General features: G+C 52.8%; 1 protein-coding gene across 5 annotated transcripts in view; it reads right to left on the bottom strand.

The window, feature by feature from the left end:
- Positions 1-6,852: 6,852 nt before the first annotated feature.
- Positions 6,853-18,382, bottom strand: part of PDE2A (phosphodiesterase 2A) — a 111,511-nt gene continuing 99,981 nt past the window's right edge. For 2 of the 5 annotated variants that reach the window (XM_011234695.3, XM_011234694.3), the window contains 3 exons: positions 18,278-18,316; positions 18,036-18,142; positions 16,349-17,773 (listed from right to left, as the gene is read on the bottom strand). In XM_011234695.3, coding sequence (XP_011232997.3) covers positions 17,563-17,773; positions 18,036-18,142; positions 18,278-18,316 — 357 coding nt within the window. In that variant the 3' untranslated portion in view covers positions 16,349-17,562. Of the gene's footprint in view, positions 7,933-9,670; positions 10,085-16,348; positions 17,774-18,035; positions 18,143-18,277; positions 18,317-18,382 lie in introns of those variants that run through there. The other 3 variants (XM_034666389.1, XM_034666390.1, XM_034666391.1) reach the window with 3 other exon arrangements.

Here is an 18,382-nt window from a genome sequence, read left to right as displayed (position 1 = left end):
ATACTGCCTCTTAGGGATGCCCCTGCCGGGTCTACAGTGTGGCCACAGTCCATTTTTGGCTCATGTCCACTTATGGGCGGGCGTCCCCATATGTGGGCCAGGCCTGGTTGACTTCTTTCTCCATTGTCCGGTCATAGAGAAGTCCCCATGAGGCCAGAGCGCAGGAGAAACATTATTGCAACAGAATACTGACACGTGCTCTGAGCCACCTGCTCGTATGACTCATTCATGTCTTATAGACCTCCTCAGGCCTGAGTGTACCATTGCCATCCTACAGTGGATTGCTGCTGTGCCTGCCTGCTCTGTGACTCTTTGGATCTAATACCAGTTCAGGATAGCTCCTCTCTTCTAATCACAGATGCAGAAGGCATGGCCTAGCTAGAGGGGCTGTGCCATGCATCTCCTATGGGGCTCTCCAGAGACTCCATCCAGCATCCTGTTTCTATGGACAGCTCTAATGCTATTGCCAAGGGCCAGAGCTGTTGGTACTGCAGCCTTGTCCTAATGCAGAGCCCTCTTTTCCTTGGCGCCTCACTTGAAATTGTTAGACTTCTGACCACCTGATAAATGGATTGGGGTGCTATTCTCAACGTGGCATATACTGCCTCCAAATTCCAAAGGGCCCATCAAACATGTGCATCTTGCTCAGCAATAAGGAGTATAAGGTGCAATAATTTGTTCTTTGCCTCCCAGCATGTCTCAGACCTAGTTCCCCTAAAAACCTTCACCTATGTAGCAGGCTAATGAATCTTTGCAGGCTTTTTCTCACATCCCTTGGCACGTTTTTTTTTTTTAAGATTCTATTTATTTATTTGACAGAGAGAGAGACAGCCAGCGAGAGAGGGAACACAAGCAGGGGAAGTGGGAGAGGAAGAAGCAAGCTCCCAGCGGAGGAGACTGATGCGGGGCTCGATCCCAGAACCCCGGGATCACACCCTGAGTTGAAGGCAGATGCTTAACGACTGAGCCACCCAGGTGCCCCGGCATATATGTTTCTTATTCAGACATTCAGAGTGACACCATATTCCTGTTTACCAGGTCCAATGAGCATGACCTCACCAATATGGCGGACCAGAGTGACCAAGGTGACCAAGGTCTTTGTGACGGAGAGGAGGAGAGTTATAGTCTTGGGGTGAGACTATAAATGGGTACTACTGCTCATTGTGAACTGCTTTTGGTTCTCTTTACTAATGGGGATTGGAAAGAACACACTGACAGAGTTAGCGGCAAGTGCCAGAGACTGTGCTGATCTCTTCCAATAAAGATACTCCATCCAGCATAAGAGCTGCATTTGAGGCTATCATTTGTGGTTATCACATGATCTAACATAAGCCAAATGGTTTTTGCAGACACTAATACAGGTAGATTAAAGGGGGGAATATAATGGGAACCACCGCCCTCTATCTTTTCAGTCTTTAAGGGGGACAATACCTGAGCTTAAACAAATTGCCGACCTACAGATTTCAGGGACTAATAATGGTTCTAGTTTTAAGCTACTAAATTTTGGGCATGGTTGTCATGTAGCCGAAGCTCCATTGGATAGGCAGGCTGGGAATATAGAAGAGAGATCTGAATAGGGCCTATAAATTTAGAAGTCATACGATGGTAACTAAAGCAGATGAGACTGTCTTGGAAATTCATGGAGTGTAGGAACAGCTTGAAGTCCCCAAAGTCAACATTACCAAACTGAGGTCAGTGATTCCTGTCTCAGAAAATGACACCACCACCTATCGAGGCACCCAAGCTGGAGCCCTGAGACTCCAGCAGCAGACATCATGCCTTTTTCATGATCTGGCCCTTCCAGCCTCATCTCTCTCCATCAGGCATCCTACACACCAGCAAAACAGAACTCTGTGAGGCTCGTCAGCTGCACTGTGCTCTCTTCCCACCACTGTCCCCCTGCCCCTGCGCTTTCCGCCATCTGGAACACCCTCCCAGCCCCTTCTTCCTGTCCTTGGCCGCCATTGCAACCCCATGTGTGACTACCTCTGGGCAGCCTTCCCTGACAGTCCCCAACGAGAGTTAGATGCTCCTCCTCTCCTATCTTTCTATGCAGGGGCCATAGCCCACAGTACTGAGATGACGGCTCTGTCTCTGCCAGCCCAGCCCAGCCTCTCCACCTGACTGTGCGGCTCTGGAAGGCGGGGACTCTGCCTCTTATGTCTGGAGGCATCCATGTTTATGTATAACCAAGAATGTAGAGTGTCTCCTGGGAACAAATAAATCTAAACAGGGTCCTGCTTGGGCTGGGGAGATTTCAGAATGGCCGGTCTGAGTAAATGCCAAGTCTGATTCCTTTTTTCTCTCTTCCCTCCATCACGTATACAGCAATAACTGTTGGTGGGCTCGTGCAACACCCATTCTCAAATCCCTTTTCCTTTGTCCCCTTAAGTGTAGAGTCTGGGAAACCTAGCTGTTTTCTCAGGCTCTTTTATTTAGTGGGGCCAATAAAATGAAACAGAAATCTGCTAGAGGCCTCTGGGAAAGCTTTTGCTTTTCTGATCAAAAGGACACTTGGGGGCGCCTGGGTAGCGCAGTCGTTAGGCGTCTGCCTTCGGCTCAGGGCGTGATCCCGGGATCGAGCCCCACATCGGGCTCCGCTGGGAGACTGCTTCTTCCTCTCCCACTCCCCCTGCTTGTGTTCCCTCTCTCGCTGGCTGTCTATCTCTGTCAAATAAATAAATAAAAAATCTTTAAAAAAAAAAAAGGACACTTGGGCTAGCCTCCTCCCTTTCTCCCATCTTCCTGCCTGGAATATAGATGTGAGCTTAAAACTTCATCTGGCACCGTAAGGCAACGAGCCCGCACACTCAAGGTGGCGGAGCAGAAAGTCTGAGCCTCTGCTGACATCTTGGAAGCACTGCCCAGCCTGCCTCCAGCCCTCCCCTGGGTGAGATAATTAAGTGACCTGATTGTTTGAGACACTGCTTGTCAGGTGTTCTACGGCAGAGTGGAAAGCGTTCCTGAGACAGAGTACACAGAGCGGCAGGAATCGCCGCCAGAAGAGCGCTCCGTGTCAAGGTCATGCTGGAACCCGTGTTAAAAGTAAACCCATCAATTAACGAACACATGGAGTTGCTTTTTGTTTTCTGTTCTTTGCAGCTCTTGGTGCTGTGGGGGAGACTTGGAAACAGAGATGTAGCCTCTGTTCTTGAGGAGTTTACAGTCAGGTGGGAGGAGGTCTGATGAAACAGCACGCTGAGCGGCATGCAGCGAAGAGCTGGATTTTATCAAGCTCAGAGGAGAGGAAGCTCTGTGGAGGGGAGTGGCTCAGACCGGGAAGGCTTCCTGCAGGTGCAGGGGCTTGAACGGGCCTCGGCCGAGGAATGGGATTTGTTGGCTTGTCATTAGCCCCTCCGTGATCTCAGCCTCGGAGGTGAGCTCCAGGAGATGCCTGCTGGCAAGCCCCCAGCGCACAGTAGAGGCTTATTAAGTCTTAATGCCCTTCTGGTTTAGAAAGATGTTTTTCTCCCTCTCATGCATTTATTCAACATGTTTTTATTGAGCCTTTATTGAACTGCTGCAGGCGCTCTGGATACCACCGTGGGCAGAACACACACAGTACCTGACCTCAAAGAGCTTCAGGTCCAATGAGGGACACAGACAGCAATCAAAAGAAAAACTTGGGATTCGTAACGTGCTTCCTTACCTTCCTTTAGGCCTCCGCCTTCCCAGATGGGTTATACATCCAGCGTCAGGTTCCCGTTGCCCGAGCCTCTCGTTAGAGAGCCCTGCTTGCTGGAGTAGGTGGAAGAACTGGCCCAAGGGGACGCCCGCTGTGGATGCTGTGTGCGGCCTCCGGGCCCAGGCCACCCCTGTGTTGCTGCAGCCTGTGAGCCTGTCGTTCCTCTCTGCCCGCCCAGGCTAAGGGCCCCGTACTGCCGCCCCCATCTCTCTTTCTGAGTCACATGTACAGCACACACCACAGCTGAACTGCATACCCCTCAGTCTTCCTGCCAAACGGAACCCTCGCTCCAGCCCCAGCCGGCTCTCTCTGGCCACACCTTTCTGCTGGAGGGCAGGGGAGACACGGCTCCCTCTTCCTGAAGAGCCCCTCACTTACCCGTCTTCCAGGAAGCCCTCCTCCTTGCCCAGAGCTGAGTGATGACACAGTTGATCATCCCAAACTAGGATACTCTGAAGAGGGGAAGGGGGCACTCAGTAATCACATCCGACCACGAGCAAACCCAGGCATGCGGTCTCCTAACCAGAGTGCCACGCCACGGTCTCAGGCTCCAGACAGCCTCTGCGGCTGTTACCTCACCATTTCCCTGTGTTCTGTGGAACACCTGGGAGACACCCATGGGGCTTCACAAAAACAAAAAGAAATTTAAAACTCCACATTGAAACGATTTTGAGAAACACCGAGTGAATCCAAGATAAACAGATTTCCTTCCTGCAGGACTCCCCAAAATTAATATGTGGTGGTAAGGGTGTCATGTCCCCCAGACCCCTCTGAAGATGGAATCCTTATGCAGAGAGCACACCGTGGAAGAAACATACTTGGAGAAACACTGTCCTAGGCAAATAGAGTTGTTCGCAGAGCTCACACCTATCTCTGTCCTAGAGTTTAGTATTAAGATATCAACACCACAAGGGGGGTGGGCTTAGTCCCAGCTCTGCCCCTTTCCAGCTGGGTGCCATTTTGCATCAGGATGCTTTTGGCTGCAGGTGGCAGATATTAGTGGGTACCGGAGTTTGTTACTGTCATAGCAAGAACCCCTGAGCTGAGCACTTGCAGCACAGTAGTGTCCTCCAGGACCCAGGTGTTTTCCACTTCTTGATCCTGTCCTCTTCAGGACGTCCGCTTATCTCCTCTCGTGGTCACAGGACGGCTACAGCAGCTCCAAGCATAGCGCAGAGAACAAAGCCTTCCAGCAGAGAAGGGCATGTCCTCCCATGTACGTGTTCGCCATTTATTCTTAGGAAAAAGTTTTCCAGACACCCCGCATCCCTGGAGAAGTCGTCTCCTCGGGTCTCAGTGACCAGCAGGGTGACCAACCATCCTAGTCCGCGCTGGGACTGGCGGATTTCCAGGGACTCAGCACTGCTAGAACTAAACCGGGGACATTCCTGGGCAACTTGGAAGTTCATAACTGGGTAGGAATGGACCACATGACAGCCTAAATCAATCGTTGGTCAGGGGAATGGAATTACCATGATTAGCTTAGACTAATCAGGATTTATGTCCTGAGGCAAGACAGGGGGCCAGCTTTCCTGAATATGGAATGATGAACACCCAAACAAATCCTGCTTTCTCGCAGTGAGGAAGACAGGAAAGCCATCGGCGAGCAATCCGCAGGGCTGCCTTATCTGTAAAATGAGATGCAATGAGCATTCTCTCCTCAAGAGGTTGTGGTAGAGATTAGATAAAATGACATACGACCAGGCCTTACCAGGCATCTTTATATTAAGCACTTGCTGTGTGCAAAGCTCTGTGCTAAAGGCACTGGGTCGTGTGGTCACTAGAGCCACACAACGTTCTAGGGGACAGGGACGTAAATCCCATGTTACAGTTGTTCCTGAGACACCCAGAGGTGAAGCGATTTGCCCAAGGTCATACAGCTGGGAACTGTAGAGCCAGGTGTCAAACCCGAGTCTGTCGCACACCACGATGCCCATCTCAGTCTCGCTAGCCCACTGCCTTGCAGAGTTGTGCCTCAAATGCTAATTTCCTTGCCTTTCATCTCCAGCACTTGGCACAGGGCTCAGTATATAGCAAGCATTGATTCAATATTTTTTTTAATGAGTGGGTGGTAACAGCTGATATTCCTGTAACCATAGATAGGGTTTACAAAGAACTTTTCCTGAATTTAGGGTTTTCTCCTCCAAATCTGGTCCTCTGCCAGGGCGCCTTCTCCCAGCAAATGGCACCGCATCCATCTAGTTGCACAAACCAGGAAACTAAGAGCTATCACCAACCTCCTTCCTCCCCCTCAGACATCGCCTCCAACCCAGTGCCAAGGCTGTCTCTCCAATGCGTGCACCCCACTCCATCCTCCGTGACCTCGGCCCATGTTACTATGGCGTGCTCACTTGAACTGCGGGAGCTCCCTACCAGCCCAGGTACCCAGCCCTCCCCCAGTCTGTGCTGCAGCCAGAGGACGCGCCTGTTTCTGACCAGGTCCCCTGCCTACTGCGCACCCTTGATATTCATTCCTTTGGGGATAAATCTCAAACGCCCTAACACCGCCTGGCTCTCTGGCCTCATCCTCCACACTCCCTTTCATAGAGCATAGTTTCCCAACCATCCCCCTCCACTGACCTTCCTTGAGACCCCCCTCCTTGTGCTGCCTGCTGCCTTGGGATCTTTGTACACGCCGTTCTCTCTGCTCTTAATTACCTCAGGCCTTAGCCTGGGTGCTCTCTTCCTGCTAAGACCCACTGACCACCATGACCGGGTCAAATCCACCTGTCAGAGGCTCTTACAGCAACTACTTTCCCTTGATGGCCCCGTTGGCACAATTGCCATTTTACATTTGCTTGTGAGTCTGGTTTTTTTTTTTCTTTTTAATTAATCCCTATAAGGGGCTTTAACTCATGACCCCAAGTCAAGAGTTGCATGCCCTGCTGACTAAGCCAGCCAGGCTCCCCTGCCTGTGAGTCTTTTGATTCATGTCTATCCCTCAATTAGCCTATGAGTTTGGTGTCTGCATTTTTTAAAAAATATTTTATTTATTTGTCTATTTTTTAAAAAGATTTTATTTATTCATTTGACAGAGATAGAGACAGCCAGCGAGAGAGGGAACACAAGCAGGGGGAGTGGGAGAGGAAGAAGCAGGCTCATAGCAGAGGAGCCTGATGTGGGGCTCAATCCCAGAACCCCTGAGCCGAAGGCAGACGCTTAACGACTGAGCCACCCAGGCGCCCCTGTTTGTTTGTTTAGAGAGCAAGTGAGCACGAGCGCAGGGAGGGGCGGAGGGAGAGGGAGAATCCAAGCCGACTGTGTGCTGAGGGCAGAGCCCCATACGAGGCTCAGTCTCATGAGTCTGAAGAGTCGGACCCAGACGCCCCTGGTGTCTGGTTTTGTTGACCTCTGTAGCCTTTGCGATGTCCAACCAGGGACAGCACATAGCATGTTTTCAACAAACGTGTGTTTCACTATGACCTAGTTGATGAATCAGTTAGTGTTTCACCCAGGTTACTCTGAGCTCTCTCCAGGCAGGGCTCTGCCTTAGTGTTTCTGTGTCTCACACACACACACACACACACCACCCCCAGCAGCTAGCACAAGGCTGGGCTGGGCAAGTTCGTCATGAACACTCTGGGGGACGGTGAGCACACGGTTGACAGAGATGGGAGTGCTTGTCGGAAACAACCTGTAAGGGAGCGAGGCAAGCAGGACAGGAAAGGGGAACGAGCTGAGGATGGGTATGGTCTCAGCACACCCTAGTCTCAGTCTGGTGGGAGAAGGAAATACAGAGCCTCAATCAATGATTGCATTGAGGAGTTGTTCCATCTCGGGGCAAGGAAGCCAGGAGCTTGGGTGTACCTTCCAGAAGGTCTTCAGAGATTGGGCTGTCCTGCCGACTGGACTCAAGACACCAAAGCCAGGACGTGGTCAGCTGTGTTCCCTCCCCCCTCCAGGCCATCTGTCCCTGTGCCCTGAGGCACCCTTTCCCGGCCACACCCCCTGTGCTGTCTCCCTGGGCTGACGGAACAAAGCCCCACAAACTGGGTGGTCTCATAGTTCTGGAGGCTAGACATCCTCCATCAGCGCTGGCAGGCCGTGCTGTCGCTGAAGGACCTAGAGGAGGGGCTTTCCTTGACCGTCTGCCAGCGTCGGTGGTGGCCGCACTCCTCGGTGTTGCTTGACTTGTGGTGGCATCATCCCATCTCAGCCTCCATCTTCAAATGACCTTCTCTCTGTGGGTCTCCGTGTCCACATTTCCTTCTTGTAATGACCTCAACTGAATCACATCTGCAAAGACCCTATTTCCAGAGAAGGTCACATTCACGTATCAGGAATCAGTACTTGAACATACCTTTTTTTGGGGGGGGGGACACCTTCAATACACTAACCCAGAATGCCCCAGGATAACTTCTTCCCAGCTCTTTTGAACCCGCCCTTTCTGTCTCTGAGGCCAAAGCCCTCTTCCCGGGAGCTCTCCTCCCACCCCTCGACCTTTGCCAAAGATGAAGTTATGCTCCTGGTTCCCAGAAACGCACCCCAATGAAATCCTGCAATTCACATTGCTGGCAGTTTTACTGGGGCCAAAGGCTTTCACGCCTTTTCTCATTTAATCCTCACTACGGCCTTGAGAAGGCTTATTATTATCCCCACTATAGAGGAGGACACTGAGACTCGGGGAAGGTAAGTCCTTACACAAAGTCACACAGCAAGGAATGGTAGGACAGGGATTTGATCCAGGTGTGCCTGATGGCAGATGCCACGCCCTTAACCTCTGTGCTCTTACTGCCCAAACACTTCCCTTGGCGGGATATCCGTCAGCCACAGAGAAGATCCATGTAAACCCATCTAGAAACTTAGAAGAGTGTCATGAAAAAATTGCCAAGAGAATAAGAGAGAACACAAAATTGGGAGCCTGCGTTTGGTCATTAGGAGAACCCAGGAATAAGGAGTCACAGAACACATTAAGAGATGAAAACAGATGCTTAGGAGAAGTTTGGGGTGACATTTCTTTAGGGAAGAATTTTCCACTGGTGAAATTTTAAAATTTATTTGATGATGATATAGTATGAATTCAATGATTTTTCTCCATCCTTTTACATGCCCCACACATGGTGAATATCACTTGGCATCCTGGAGCCTGCCAGTGTTCTGGAAGCCAGTTTGTTTCGAATGATATTCACCGCTGGTCATGCAAGCGTGACTCCACTGTGAATATGATTTCCTCCAATGGGAAGCCTGACTGTTCGTCATGCAAGCATGGTTTTACTGAGCAAACGATTTTCCTCAGTTGAATGAGATAACCCTTCCACATCCACGATCACGGCCGAGATACTCCTCAAGATATGCAGGCCAACCCCAGATCCCTCGATGGATGCAGTCACTCAGACTGGATTTACGATGACTCGCATTTCATTTAAACAGTCAGTACATTTTTGCTGAGTGCCTACTCTGCCCTAGGCTCTGTGCTGGGTATTAAGGATATAGAAATAAGCCAGACTGAATCTCCCCTTCAAGGAGCTCATGTTTTATTGGGGGAGACAGGCAATTACAACAATGGGATCAGTGCTTTAAGAGGACTCTATCAGTTGAGATTTGGCTGTGGGCCAAACAGCATCTGGGGCATTTGGGGGAAATGCCGGAGGTCAAGGCCAAGCTCAGAGGGTGGGTTGTATTTCAGGCGGCCACCACCGGAGGCTTAGAGCAGAAGAACAATATGGCCAATGGCCTCTGGCCACCATGTGGGGGACTTGCTGGTGGAATGGAGGCCTCTGTGGGAGTGAGGCAGATGGCATGGCCTTTCCCTTGTCTGGCTCTCTATGTCTCACCTCTTGACAGCACAGCCCGCCAGAACAGCACTCCTCAGAGCCCTTCGGACACCTTCCTTTTTTTTTTTTTTTTAAAGATTTTATTTATTTATTCGACAGAGATAAGAGACAGCCAGCGAGAGAGGGAACACAAGCAGGGGGAGTGGGAGAGGAAGAAGCAGGCTCATGGCGGAAGAGCCTGATGTGGGGCTCGATCCCAGAACGCCGGGATCACGCCCTGAGCCAAAGGCAGACGCTTAACCGCTGTGCCACCCAGGCGCCCCATCGGACACCTTCCTGATAGAACCCAGGTCGCATGTGAAACCCAAGCTGGAGTGGAATGTGGGAAATGTTTTCCAGCCTCTATACCACAGGAAGCAGTCTAGAAGGGATCAGGCAAATGGATGCTTGCATCTGGGATTCAGGAGAGATACATGGACGAGTGGGCTGGGCCATGTCACAGGGGTTTTGCCTGGGTGCAAAGATTTGTGAGGATAGTGACCTGGACCAGGTACAATGATGCTTCCACTTTGATTCACCGCTGAGTTCACCTCTGAAACAGCAAATGAGCTGGCGGAGATAGAGGCACAGTATGAAGGTAGCAGCCTGATGTCTTCCTAACTCGTCATACAGGTGCACTCGAAGCCTAATGGTCAAAGCAAAGAGTGAGAAATCCACCAAGGAAGGGGAACCCTGGCTGCCTGCTGTCTACCCTTTATTTCACTGAGCTAGAACTCAACACTCAGGGACCTACTTACTGTCACGTAGGGAACTCCAAAATCCTATTTTGATAAGGAGCAGTTCTAAACAGTGAAATACAGAAGTGTCCTGCATTAATTACAATGTAAGTGTTGACGAAAGGCAAACTCAAGCCAAGAGAGACAGAGACAAATTAGTTTTTCCTTCTCACCAGCCACTAGGCAGAGGGTAGAAAGCCTTGCTTCTAGGTGGGGATACCTGGTCAGGGACAGATCCTTGGTTATGGATCAGGAGCTAAGGACAGAGACCACCACCGGTGACCCTCCTCCTCTCCTGAGGGGGGTGTGAGTGTGAACCCCAAGGATAAGAATCTAGAGGTTAACATAAAATAATTTCCCCCATATCTGCATCACTATTTTTCATTTGTTATCACAGGATTTCAGCAAAATTTTGTAGAATGCTTTCTTAGTATGCTTTGGGAATTACGGGAAATGTACTTATCCATAGCTGATGAAGACTGGATTGAGGGGAGGGAAAATCAGCACGGATTCAAGATGCATTATGAATCACAAACAGGAGAATTACAGAGAAAACCATACATAAGCACATTGTGATAAAACTGCTGAAAACCAAAAGCAAAGAGAAAATCTTAGCAGCCAGAGAAAGAGATGCATTCCGGTCCTTTCAAAGGAATAAGAACAAGACTGATGGCTGACTTCTCATCAGAACCAATGGCAGTCAAAAGAGAATCGAATGTGCTCTCCAAAGTGCTCAGAGAAAAGACTTCCCAACCTAGACTTCAACAGCTGCAGAAACATCCTACAAGAATGAAGGAGAAACAGACATTTTCAAACTAGTCCAAACCAGAAGGATTCAGCAGCAGCAGTGTTTCCTGACCTGCACGAAGGAGACGCTAAAAGGGTACTTTCAGGTGGAAAGCAATGGCTCCGGATAGATGTTTGAAGATATACATGAACAGCAGAAATAAATAAATATATATATTCATACAATGGAGTACTCAAAGTGTATACACACACATAAGAACATCCCTGGGAACACCGTTCCTAATAGCCAAAATATTAATATCCAAATGGCTGTCAACATTCATTCATGGAGTACTGTTCTTCAATAAAAGTTAGTAAAATAGACTCATACTCCCATCCAAGCAGAGTAATAAAGACCAGATTTACCCGCCTCCTTGAGCTAACCACAACAAAATGGACAAAGTGTCCGTGTTCTGAGTTGTGATCAACGCATGCACGGAGTCCTGACTGTCGCTTTCCATCAATCCACATGTCTCTTTTGAGCAGCTACTGTGCCCCAAACTCTGAGTAGGGATGTGGGAAACCAGAGCCGAGGCAGATCTCTTCCTGCCCTTGAGGGGCGCCCAGTCTACAGGAGGAGAGCAAGCACGTGCCCCTGGACGGGCTCACGCTACCTGGACGGTCTAAGCTGAGAGCCGCAGGGATGTTCAGAGGCAGATGTTCAGAGAGAAGAGGGCACCTACTGCTCTAACCGGCCTCCCCCTTCCCTCACCCCAGCACTAGGCAGAGGTAGGGGTGCTGGGATGTGGGAGGAACAAACCAGCTCACTGGGGCCGGGTCTGCTGGGTGGGGCCGACGTGAGGCCTGACGTTGGTGGCTCAAGGAAGCAAAGACTGCCCTCCCCGGGACAGGGGTGAGAACCTCCGGCCAGGGAATGGGAGCTGGTACTCAGCCTGCTCTGTCTCTGTATCTTGTATGATCTTAGAGCTCCCTGTCCTTTCTGAGGCTCGATTTCCTCATCTGACCCTGGGGATGCTCTATAAGCAACTTTTGCTCTGAGAAAGGTTGCTGCCAGCTAAGCTTCTGGGCCTCAGTTTCCCTAGTCTCTAAAGGGGACAATAATTCCCACCCATCCTTGGGAGAGCCTCCCAATTAAGAGGTTGTTCTTTTCCTCCAGCCACTGCTCAAAGGGGGTATAGAAGCACCAGGAGTTTGTGCAGAGGTGAGGGGACAGACAATGGTTGACTGTCCAAGGCAACATGGGGTGAGGCAAGTGCTTTCCTGCACCCCAGCTTCTCACTTTGCTCTCTCCCCCACTCATCCAGAATTGTTAGTTCCCAGAATTCCACACTCCTTGCTCAGTTCTATGGTTTCTGCAGGAATGACTGAGGAATGGAGAGAGGCAGCCATCTTGGCAGGAATGGCAACACCCCCCATTCTCACACCTGTCCCGCCAATCTTCCAACTTGATGGTTTACGCTGCGTCCTGTACGGACCTATCCTAGTCAGCTCTCAGAGAACAGTCTGGTCATGGCATCTATATGCAGATTTCATTCCCACACAGCTCTGTAGGGGTGGGGCGGCCCCCTCCCAGCACACCCTCCTGTATCCTGACGGCTTCCGGAGGGGCCTCACCATCCCAGTTTGCGGACAGGAAAACTGAGACCAGTGAGGGAGAATCTGAGTGCTCATCCTGCCAGGAGAAAAAGAAAGTCCTGGAGGGATCGGGTGTGTGGTGACAACTCTTGCTTTGTGTTTCAGGAGACAGAACCCAGCAGTGTGAATTTTGGTCAGATAGGAGGCCTCCCCTGACATTCTTGATCCTCCCCAAACCAGCCATGCTGCCTCCTCCTCCCCTCTCCTCTCATTCCCTCCTCCCCCATCAACCCACTCTCTTTTCTCTTCCCAGGCACTGTCCAGAGTCTAGCTTGGATGCGTGGCTGCCCTGCTGCCGTGGGGCTCAGCTAACCCCTTCACCTCCCTGCTCGGGGCCCTTCCAGGACACTGCAGCTGAGGCTAAGAAAATAGCACCTCCCTGCTGTCCTCCCGCGGCATGCCCCTCCTGTCGGGCCACCTCATGGCACCTTTGGCTGGCTTGCATGCCCCACCTCCAGGCCCCACCCACCCCGTCTCAAGGAGACAGCCCTGGGAGGCTGAGCAGTGAGGGAAGGCTGAGGCCGTGGGCACAGACCCTACACCTCCCCACGACCCAACCTGCTTTCCTGGCCTACCTGCAGTGCCCTCACCTCCTGTCCCAGTCCTCCCATCCAAATGTCAAGACCCCTGAGCCCAGCCTCCTCCCGAGGTCCCTGCACATCCCAGCTCCTGCTCTGCCTCTCCAGCTTCATCAGCCCAGGACCAGGCCTCACAGTGCGGTCTCCTAGTTATTCTATGCCCAGAGGAGGGGTTCCACCCACGCCTGATCACAAGGCTGGTCCTGCCTCCCCAGGGATCATTCCACAGAGGGAGGCCATTCAGCAGGCAGACACACCCCAAACATGGGGTCTCACTCGGGTAAGACTGGCGGACCTCAGTCCTGTTCTGAGAGCAGCTCAGTCCTGTTTGGGCTAGAGAACCCCAAAAAACATCTCCCATTTTCCCTATGGAGTCTGTACAGTGTACCCCATGTAGACTGTAAAGTCAGCCTGAAGAGTGTGTCTGCCAGTAGAATGAGCATGTGAGTCTGTGTATGTGTGCGTGTGTGTGTGTGTGTGAGAGAGAGAGAGAGAGTAGGAGAGAGAGGGTGCGCAAACGTGTCTGTGTGTATATGAGAGAAGCATATGTGAACGGATGGGAGTGAGGTTAGCCCCCACAACCCCCCCAACACCTGTCTTAGACCTGAGGAGGTGAGGCGAGCGAGGGTTGCGTGCCCCCTGGTGGCCGTGAGCTGCATTACAGGCCACCCACCTCTTTCGCCCCTCGGCCTCTGCAATACAGAAGCAAAACTGATCCCAGATCCTTCTCTGGGGCTCCAACGCCACTTGCTCACCACCCCCGCCCCCCACCACAGTCCTGCAGAGACAGACAGAGACTCTGCCCTCCTGAATCTCCTCTCTCTGTCGCAGAGAAAGAGCCATTGGATGGGAGTCAGGCAGGCGGGCTTACATCTCAAGCTTGGCAGGTTAGTTAACCTCCCTTAGCCTCAAGCTGCTTGGCTACAGAATGAGATAATGGTATCTACTCCACCGAATCATAGTAAGGTTTTATGTAAAATGAAACTATTAAGCTGGGAGGGCTGGGCAGCTACAAGAAGCCATGGGGCCAGCCTCCGGTTCTCAGATCTGGTGAGAGCCGCCCGGTGAAAGCAGTGCAGAGACGACTCCTACTTGTCTTCCCCTGTATCCTGCCACCCCCCCCCGCCACCCCAAACAGCTGCCCTGCCCACCTTCCCACGAGCTCACCTCCTGCCAGAGGGCCACCCCCTCACAGGCCACCCTGCCCCTGCAAGTAGCACTGAGCAGCCACCTGGGGTGGTTCACGCAGCCACGTGGGCCCACCTTCCAGGCCACCTCCCAGGCCTCCCTCTGCCCTCACCTCCATCTGATTGGTCATCAGGTTCTGCCAATCCAACATGTCTTGAATTCCTCCCTCCCTCCCGCGGCCAGCCCAGGTCACGGAGCATTAGCTCTGGAAGGATCCCTGCCCCATCTCGATCCTGCAGTCCTTTCTCTGCTTCCCAGCAGGATTTTTCTAAAATCCAGGTCCAAGTCACTCCTCTACTGAAAACTTTCCCTGGCTCCCCACTGCATCTGAAGTGAAACCGAACTTCTCAGCCCAGCATTCAAGGCCCTCCCTGGTCTGGCATATCTTCCCTCTGTCTCATCATTCCCTGTGTGCCTTTGTATGAGCAGTTCCTTCTACCAGGAGCGCCTGTCCCCTTTTGCTCACAGGAGAACAATACGTGCTCATCTTCCAGACCTCACTGCCTTTCCTCTCCGGGTTGTGCGTGACCCTGCCTGGAGCCCCATGGCCAAGAATCCCACAGGGCTGCCATAGAGTTGTCATGTCCTGTGACCACATCTCCCCGGCCAGGCTGTTAGACCTTCCAGACCAGGGACAAGGACAGTTAGCTCTGGGCCTCAGCACAGGGTCCTGCATGCATGAGGAAATATTTGTGAGTTGTTCACTCAATTGGGTGGCAAGGAGGGCCGTGTCACAGCATGGGCCTCAAATGGGATTAAATGTTCTCAAGGGAGGGTTGAGCTGGGGACAAACAACAGATGCGGGGGCGGGGGGCGGGGAAGCGAGGTCCCTGCAGTGTGTACACAGGCTGTGCTTTCCCTTTGTCCAAAAGCTGGTAGAAGAGGGCCATGTACACACATTCAAGGTTGGGGGGAGGGGAATCACAGGCAGAGAAGCACCTGTGTCAACCCACACTGATACACTGATGCTGGGGTCAGCTGCACATGGTTAGAATAGCCAACCCCTGTCAGCCGGGGGCCCTCTCGGGCACTGACCTGCCCCTGCCTGGGGGCGCACTGGTCAGCCTGGGTCCTGTGCTGGGAGAGGACAGGGACAGACTAGGGGAGCCCAAAGCAGGGGCTGGGCAGGGGAGGGGGCTGGACTCCAAGCTCCTAAGGGAAGGCTAGGTGCCCTGAAACCATTTGGCCCAGAAGAGCAGGTAGCAAGCCACAGGAAACCGATAGGCTCTGGGGTCCCAAAGGCTGGCACTCACGGCACTGCCAGTGGTCACAGGATGGCCCTGTCTCCTCCCAGCCCTCCTTCTCCTAGGAAAGGAAATCCCAGTATTCAGCACTTAACATGTCAAGCTTTACTGATCTGGAAGAGATGAACAGGAGAGGAAATGGGGGGAGAGAGAGTGTAGGCAAGAGAGGGGCAGGGTCTAGAGATTTTACCTGTCAGGGCCTCGTGATGGTCCAGTCTGGGGTCTGCCTCTCTCTGGTGTGCAGAGGCAAACCCTCCCACAACCAGATAAGCAGGGAACTAAGTCCACAGACACAACTTGGGCTGCACCCGGTATAGAGTCAGACTCAGGGATACTCCTTTGGCAGGACTTATGGGGACACAGATAGGGTAGGCCAGGAGGGGTTCAGAGGCCTAGGCTCTGGCTGTATGGGCACGCATGACCAGTAGGCCAACAGACAGAGGGTTTAGGAGGAGCTCTAGGCTGCCTCGTCCAGGCAGTCTCCTTGATTGCTTCAGTTCCTCAATTCTTTCTTTCCAGTCCACAATCTCTGCCAGCCAACATGTCCTCTCACTGCTCCATGCCCAGGCCTCCTCATCTACCATCCACCTCTAAGCCCCTACAGTCTGGTGGGGGGCTGATCCAGGGGTACCCTGACAAGTCTGTGACTCTCCTAGAAGAGGAGCTAGGCACAAGGGGTGGGGGCTCCGGTAGCCAAGGAGTTCTGAAGAGCATTTGCTGACCCCAATTCTGTTTCCCCCACCCCATGCACAATATCTGGAAATAGCCCCATGGGAGAGGGTTGGTAGAAAGAAATAGATTTATTCTCATGTACAAAGCGGTCAGCCCACGGGACCATATACAACAGTTGCACAGAATCCTAGAAAAACGCATCTCTCTAAAGGCAACTCAGAATAGGTAAGGCAGGTGGCCCCCCTCCCCCCACCCCACAACACATACAGAACAACACAGAGAAGGGAGAAGCCAGCAGCCAGGCTGACCCAAGAGGCCCGGCCCTATGGGGGTCTCCCAAGCCCCAGGGCACGGGTAGATATGGCCTTGAAGAAGATAGGAGCCCTGCTAGGGCTAAGGCAGCCCTCTGGCTGCAGGGATGGGGAAGGGACTTGGGCTAAGAGCGGGGACACTCAGGGAGCCCCTGAAGGATTCAGGGTTGGCTCTCTGCCCTAGGGTGGTGGGGACATTCCACGGCTTCTCCTGGGACTCCACAGAGCCAAGGGACTTTGATCTAAAAGGGGTCTTAGAAAAGGGATTGTCTCACTCTCCTGTCTCACCCAAATAGGGGCAGTCACTTGCCCAGGGTCACACAGCCAGGAGGAAGCATTGACTCAACTGGCACCTGTCTTCCAGCCCCAGGACCCTTCCTGCCCACCATTCCCATCCTGTGCTCTTCCTGAGCCCCCTCTGCCCAGAGCACTGGACCGACCCTCTGGCAGCTTCCGTGTGGGGTCCCTGCCGCTCCCCAGGCTCCAATGCCTACCATAAGCATAGTGGGGACCCTAAGGGGCACCTTCGGCCTCGTGGCTATTTCTAGTCATCCAGCAGAGCTAATGACTGTTTCTAAGACCCACTCTCTGCTCATTGAGATGTCCCACCTTCTCCTTGCAGGAGGGCCCTGGAAGAGGGAAGAGGGCCAGATCTGGTCGGGCAGGAATGGGGCCCAGGGGAAAGCATCCAGACTGCCTCAGAAGAAGGAGTGGCTGAGGAGGACTTGCCAAGATGTGGTCAGGGGTGCAGAGTAGGGCCCACTGCTCATCAGTCACCCCTGTGCTCTCCGAGGACAAATGACAAAGTCTTGGTGAGGCGAGGCTGGAAGTCTTGCTTCCATTATACAGACAAGAAAACTGAGGCCCGGGAAGGCCGGTACTTGCCCAGGGTCGCATGGTAAGTCCTGGATTAGAACCTAGGACCTGTGGCTCTGGTCCCAGGGCACTGGGGCCAGGCCAGTGGAGGGCTGTTAAGAAGAGGCCTGGGCAGAGAAGGGTCCCGGGGAGGGGCTCATTCAGCATCAAGGCTGCAACAGCCATTGACGGGGGCCCCAGTGCCATCCAGCTCAGGCACCTCATACTCCTCGTCCAGGAAGTCCAGCGAATTGTTGCTCGGGAGGCCGCGGATGGTGAACTTGTGAGACACCTTGGTCCAGTGCTCACGGTTAGAGGCCACGCGTTCGTACAGCTCCGCCGCCTTCGGAAACAGGTCCTGCAGCAGCCTGGGGGTGCAAGGGCGCAGGGATAGGGTCAGAAGCCAGACTGCGAGTAGCAAAGGAGATTGGGGCTATACGGCAGGTAGAACTAGCACCGGACTGTGAGGCACAGGACTGGACGCTCAAGGAGAGCATGAAGCGAAGGCCCCGTTTACAGGCCAGCGGGAGACGGCCGGGCCCAGAGGCTGCGGGGTGGGCAGGCCAGCCCAGCACCCATGTCTGCCACAGCCAGCCCCATCCCCCCAGGAGGCCCCCGGAGCTCTCTCACTTGTAGATGGGCATTGCGATGTGTTCCATAAAGCTGATCTGCAGCTCGGGGATATAGGCCTTCTCCCGGTCCATCATCTCCATCGGCCTGTTGCCCATGGCCTTCTCCTGCAGGCAGCAAGTGGTCAGGCCTGGCCCCTTCTCCCTCTGTCAGGCACCAGGACGAAACTAACCCAGCCCTTCCCAGCCCCAGGCCAGGGACCCTCCCCGCCACCTGGACACCCGGGATCACTCCCCACATACCAAGTCTCCCTGGGAGAAGAACTCTTTGTAGATCAGCTCCTGAAAGGCCAACACCCTTGTCACCCTCTGTGCGTGGGATCCGTTCATCTATTTCCTCTACTGCTC

The sequence above is a fragment of the Ailuropoda melanoleuca genome, chromosome 8, assembly GCF_002007445.2.
Source record: "Ailuropoda melanoleuca isolate Jingjing chromosome 8, ASM200744v2, whole genome shotgun sequence".
Lineage (NCBI taxonomy): Eukaryota > Metazoa > Chordata > Mammalia > Carnivora > Ursidae > Ailuropoda > Ailuropoda melanoleuca.
Note: the sequence above shows the minus strand (reverse complement) of the source record. Positions and strands in the feature narration are given on the sequence as shown.